General features: G+C 44.9%; 1 protein-coding gene across 1 annotated transcript; it reads left to right on the forward strand.

Moving 5' to 3' along the window:
* The first annotated feature begins 3221 nt into the window (after positions 1 to 3221).
* On the forward strand, positions 3222 to 4805 carry ATOH1 (atonal bHLH transcription factor 1). Its single transcript, XM_072624916.1, has one exon. The coding sequence runs from the start codon at positions 3240 to 3242 to the stop codon at positions 4344 to 4346; it is 1107 nt and encodes a 368-aa protein (XP_072481017.1). The 5' UTR covers positions 3222 to 3239; the 3' UTR covers positions 4347 to 4805.
* The last annotated feature ends 741 nt before the right edge of the window (positions 4806 to 5546 follow it).

Genomic DNA, 5546 nt, shown 5'->3' on the forward strand with positions numbered 1-5546 from the left:
TGTAGAATTTTTAAACACAGTTCCCACTACTTTTATATTACCATGCTTTTGATATCTCAGAAGAAATTTTCAGTCTCATTAAGAATAGTTGATTGGGAGTATTATCAGCATTACTTCTACTAGCAAAAGGCCCAGTTGAACTAGAAATTAAGTTTGGGTTGAATTGTATTTTTAAAGTGAGATCTGGGAAATAGACTAAATTTGAAGCCTTATTTTTTATAGGCAACAGAAAAATAATTTTGCAATGGATATCCCAAAACGTAATGTCTCCCACATTATTGGCATCATGATACACACATACACACACACACACACACACACACACACACACATACAGTCCTCCCTATTACTATAATTTCCAGTACTGCTGCTGTTGGTCCCTAACAGTGTGAAGGAGATAGTGTTAATGAATTTCCTGAAGTAGTCACATTCTTCCAGTTTGTACCACATACATGCATTGGGCTGGAACCAGTGATCACATATAATATAATTGTAACTTCAAATAGTGTAAATTTGATTACATAGGACCACTTCAGGGGATTCATTATTCAAGGCTGATCAGACCTAATTGTCTAATTAGTTATATCCTTCCTCAAAATTATTTCACAGGAAAGTTTGTCAAGGGAGGATCCACCCAGTGTGCTGGAGGCCTTTTTCACTTTCTCTTGATAAGTCTAGGATACCATACCAATGGATCCTTTGGGTTGTCTAACTGTTACGCCTCCCTCACACTTAATGACCACAACTACCTTCTTCCTCTCATATATTTGATTTCCTCCTGTATATAACTTATTTTTTCCTAATGCATACTTTGTAATGCATTGCAGGCTGTTCGGGATATCATGCATCTCTCCCTTATTCTTTGAGCAATTTCCAATTTCAGTTCTGAGATTTTCCTGATTCAAACACAAATTAACTTTAACGTACATACATTTAGATGCATGAGGCAACAACTTTAACAATATACTTATATGCATGTAATGAATGACCTAAGTATTATATATGTAATTTAACATGTGCATGCATATAAGTGCTAATTTTAAAAATACTCTTCCCCAAAGCCTAAATACTCAATTCAAGTGACCTGCACTCTAGTAGTGAAGCTTCATAAATTCAGAAATGTCTCTGAATGTTGCAAAGAAGAAGGAGGAAGGAAGGAAGGAAGGAAGGAAGGAAGGAAGGAAGGAAGGAAGGAAGGAAGGAAGGAAGGAGGGAGGGAGGGAGGGAAGGAAGGAAGGAAGGAAAAAAGGAAGGGAGGGAGGAAGGGAGGGAGGGAGGGGGAGAGGGAGATGGACAGAGGAAGAGAGAGAGTGAGACAGAGACAGAGAGAGGAAGAGAGGGAGAGGGGGGAGGGAGGAAGAGAGGAGAGAGAAACAGAGAGACAGAGAGAGAAGGAGAGAGGGAGAGAGAGAGAGAACTCAAAGAAAAGCTCGTGTCACTGATCTGTAAAAATCCTGCGTGATAAGAATAAAAAAATCAAGAACTAGAAAGTAATCCAAAGCCAGGAAGTTTCCCCCCGTAAGGACTATGAGTTGGAAGGTCCTTTGACAATACTAGAGAGAACACAAGAAGGACTGAGAACGTATTTCCTTCGCTCTCCCTTTTTTTCCTCTCTACTCTCTTTCTTGTTTGAATTAACGTCACTTGTACAAGTGGTGGAGCCAGAGCTAGTCCGGCACAAGGAAAGACAGGAGGTTGGTCTCCCCAGCCCCCCATCACAGCCAAAGTTCTGGAAAAAAAGGGCGGAGAGGTGGGGCAGGAGCAGCGCGAGCTGGAGCGTGCCCTGGGAGGAGGACTGCTTGTGATTGGCTCTGGGCTGTGAATAGAACGAGGCTAGACTAATCCCCCGGAGACTAGGGAGAGGTTGGGGAGAGCTCACCTGGAGGGCTCAGGCTGCAGCTTCTCCAGCTACCTCCGCAACAGCTGTATCTCCCTGGGGTCTGAAAAACTCGAGGTAGTGCGCAGCTAGCAAAGGGCGCAGCTAGTTCGGGAAGCAGACGGGTTAGATAACTAGGTCTATGCCTAGGAAAAACTGTGCTTAGTCGGTAAACCCATAAGAAAGGAATACTTACACAGAGTTGATGGTACTTGAAAATTTTCCAAATGGATGAGTGTTGCTGACTTTATCCTTTGCCAACTCTACCTGGGCTTCTGCGTTCTGTATTTGTTGTTGTTTTTAGGAAGTACTGCGGTTCGGTTGTCGAGTCTGTCTGCACAGTACTTCGGAAAAACGTGCAAGAAATTAGCGCTAGTCAATGGATATCGGGATAGAATTCGGAATATTAAGTTAATATAATTGTGTCTTTTAAAAACATGATTGAAAAAGTCTAGTTGTGTAATGACATGAAGTAAGAAAAGTTATGGGACATAAAATAATATAAACTTGGTGAAAGATGATCTGTAACAGGTACGTTTTTCACTGAGTTAAGGACAGTGCTTTGATGTGATAGACATCTCTTAATAAAGTATAAAATACGTAATCGCTTCAAATTTGGTGATCGCTTACAATGGGCCAGGTACTGTAGCTAGAGAAACTGGGGAAAGAGACCCAAAAAATTATGAAAATAAATGGTGGATGTTTTGTGTGTCCTCGGGCGCTGTAGGGAAAGAGAGAAGGTGAGGGACAGGTTTCCTCTCGGAGACCACAGGAGCCTGAACAAGGCTCTGCCTCCAGCATGGTGAGCAGATCTGGTACTAAGAGCTCTTGATCGAAGTAGCATAAGGTTGTATGCCTATAGGTCACTGCTCACATACACACAGCACAGATATCAGCCCTCTGGTGACATAACACTGGAGTCAGATTTCAGCCCTTCTATTAACATATGAATTTGATGACTTAAAAGGAAAAGAAAGGAGAAAAAAAAAAGAACTTTGGAGAGAGCCTTTCTCCCCTGTGCAGTAACTTTTCTCCTGGTGTAAAACTTTTTGATTGGCTCCTCGCACGCGCCTGTCCTCGGCCTCCATTGGCTCACTTGACACGCGACCGGCGCAAGGAGGGGGCTGGGTGAGGGGGGAGGTGGAAAGACACACTGGCGCGTGCCGCTTTTTAAAGGGGCGCAGTGCCTTCAGCAACCGGAGAAGCCTCGTTGCACGCGACCTGGTGTGTGATCTCGGGGGTGGGTGGGGGAGGGAGGGGGAAAAAATAAAACTTTGCAGAAGAAACCCTTGAAAGGTTTCTGCTGGAAGAGTGCTGCTTGCGGGGGAACGCTGCTGCACCTTCCGATCGACCTGGCGGTGCAATGTCCCGTCTGCTGCACGCAGAAGAGTGGGCTGAAGTGAAGGAGTTAGGAGACCACCACCACCACCACCACCACCACTCCCATCCCCACAGCCAGCAGCAGCAGCAGACGCAGCCGGCCCCGAATCTTGCTGGGAGAGAGCACCAAGGCTACCCTCCCGGGCTGTCGCTCTTGGACAGCACCGATCCACGCGCCTGGCTGGCTCCCACTTTGCAGGGCATCTGCACGGCACGCGCCGCCCAGTACTTGCTGCATTCCCCGGAACTAGGTGCAGCTGAGACCCTGTCCCACCACGACGAGACGGACCCAAGGGGGGAACTTGTGCGAAGAAGCGGCAGTAACAGCAGCAGCAGTAGCAGCAGCAGCAGCAGCGGAAGCACCAGCAGCCTCAGCAAGAGTCCTGGTTCCGTGAAAGTGCGGGAGCAGTTGAGCAAACTGAAAGGTGGGTTGATGGTCGACGATCTGAGCTGCAGCAGGCAGAGAGCCCCTTCGAGCAAACAGGTGAACGGGGTGCAGAAGCAGAGAAGGCTGGCTGCCAATGCCCGAGAAAGGAGAAGGATGCACGGGCTCAACCACGCCTTCGACCAGCTGCGCAACGTTATCCCGTCCTTCAATAACGACAAGAAGCTCTCCAAGTACGAAACTCTGCAGATGGCCCAAATCTACATTAATGCCCTGTCCGATTTACTGCAAACACCTAGCGGTGGAGAGCAGCCAACCCAGCCCCCAGCCTCCTGCAAAAACGACCACCACCACCTCCGAGCATCTTCCTACGAAACGAGTGCAGGCGCGGCCGGCACTTCTGCAGTCTCCCCTGGCCCTGGAGGTGGGTCGCGACCATCCCCGCAGGGCAATTGCAGGACACGCTTCTCGGGCCCGACCTCTGCGGGAGGTTACTCGGTACAACTGGACGCGCTGCATTTCTCCTCTTTCGAAGAAACCGCGCTGACCGCTATGATGGCGCAAAAGACCCTGTCTCCTTCTCTGCCCGGAGGCATCTTGCAGCCGGTGCAGGAAGAAAGTAGCAAAACTTCTCCCAGGTCCCACAGAAGTGATGGGGAGTTTTCCCCTCATTCTCATTACAGTGACTCGGACGAGGCAAGTTAGGGAGGTAACAGTTACAGCAAAGTAAATCGAGACAAAAACAAAACCAGAGTCGACTCTTCAAGATACCGAGAAAGGTGTCCCACTTTTACTGTTGCTACATGATTTGTCATTGTCTAGCAAAGACTTGGCCATGGTTTGCGACATTTGGTGGCTTTACAACTCTTCCCCCCCCCCCCATGTTCTTGGTAAAAATTGGTTGTTAACAATGTTTTCTTTGTCTCTACCTTCTGCCTCTTTGTAGATATATACAGTATGTATATTTTTACATCAATAGTCTAGTTCCCTGCTGCCAACAAGCTGCTTAAAATCAGCAGCTTCACTTCCATTGCTAATTTGGGTTTAATTTATTTTATGCCCTGGGCATTCCTGTTTTACGCGTGCTCCTGTGTGGGCGGTAATCTTCCGAAGTTATATTCCTGATTTTCTTTTATGGAAAGCAAGATGCTTATAAAGAGTATACCTTATTGGATGTGTGTAATTGTCAGAAAAGGCGAAGCCTTGAGGTTTATATATGTATATATAAATATAGTATATAAATATACCCATTACGCATATCTGATATTGATAACATTGGTGTCTTTAAGGAAGCTTGGCGCACGCACTTTATCAGTCGCAACAAATGCGGCTCCAAGAGGAAATTTAACTGCCAACTGGAAACCAGTTTTTAACATAGCCACTTATAATCTTTAAGCTCTTTGCAAATGTTTGCTTTAAAAAGAAAAAAAAAACAATTTAGTCGTGTCAAAAATTTTGGTCGATTTTATTTAGCTTTATTGATGTTAGAAAACTTATTTATTACCGAGTGTTTGCTACCATTTCTACTTATCTTTTCATTTTTTTACTTTTTCTACAAGATCATTTATTTTAATTTAGAAAAGCCAACTGCCATTGTTTTATGATGTACTTTCTTTTGCAAAAGATGGAAATAAATGTGAAAAACTAGACCTGGTTCGACTCTTGTTTTTCAAGGAGCATGCTTTTTAAATGCGCAGATCTGTTTTAAAACGAATCTTCTAGAACAGAGGAGTATCTTATGAAACTCAAATGAAGACGAGCAAGGGTTGTTTGCATATCTGTTTACTTTATACTTCTTAGATTTAGATAGCATATGGGGCTGTGATCCATAAATACATTTTCAAGTCCTCAAAACTGATATCCTGAAACAAAACTGTTACATATTCTACATCAATCTCCTAGATG

This window comes from Notamacropus eugenii, chromosome 7, assembly GCF_028372415.1.
Source record: "Notamacropus eugenii isolate mMacEug1 chromosome 7, mMacEug1.pri_v2, whole genome shotgun sequence".
In the NCBI taxonomy this organism is placed as follows: domain Eukaryota; kingdom Metazoa; phylum Chordata; class Mammalia; order Diprotodontia; family Macropodidae; genus Notamacropus; species Notamacropus eugenii.

Bases quoted from the DNA above. Each gene is read 5' to 3' on its own strand.
- ATOH1 (XM_072624916.1), top strand. From the start codon at position 3,240: ATGTCCCGTCTGCTGCACGCAGAAGAGTGGGCTGAAGTGAAGGAGTTA.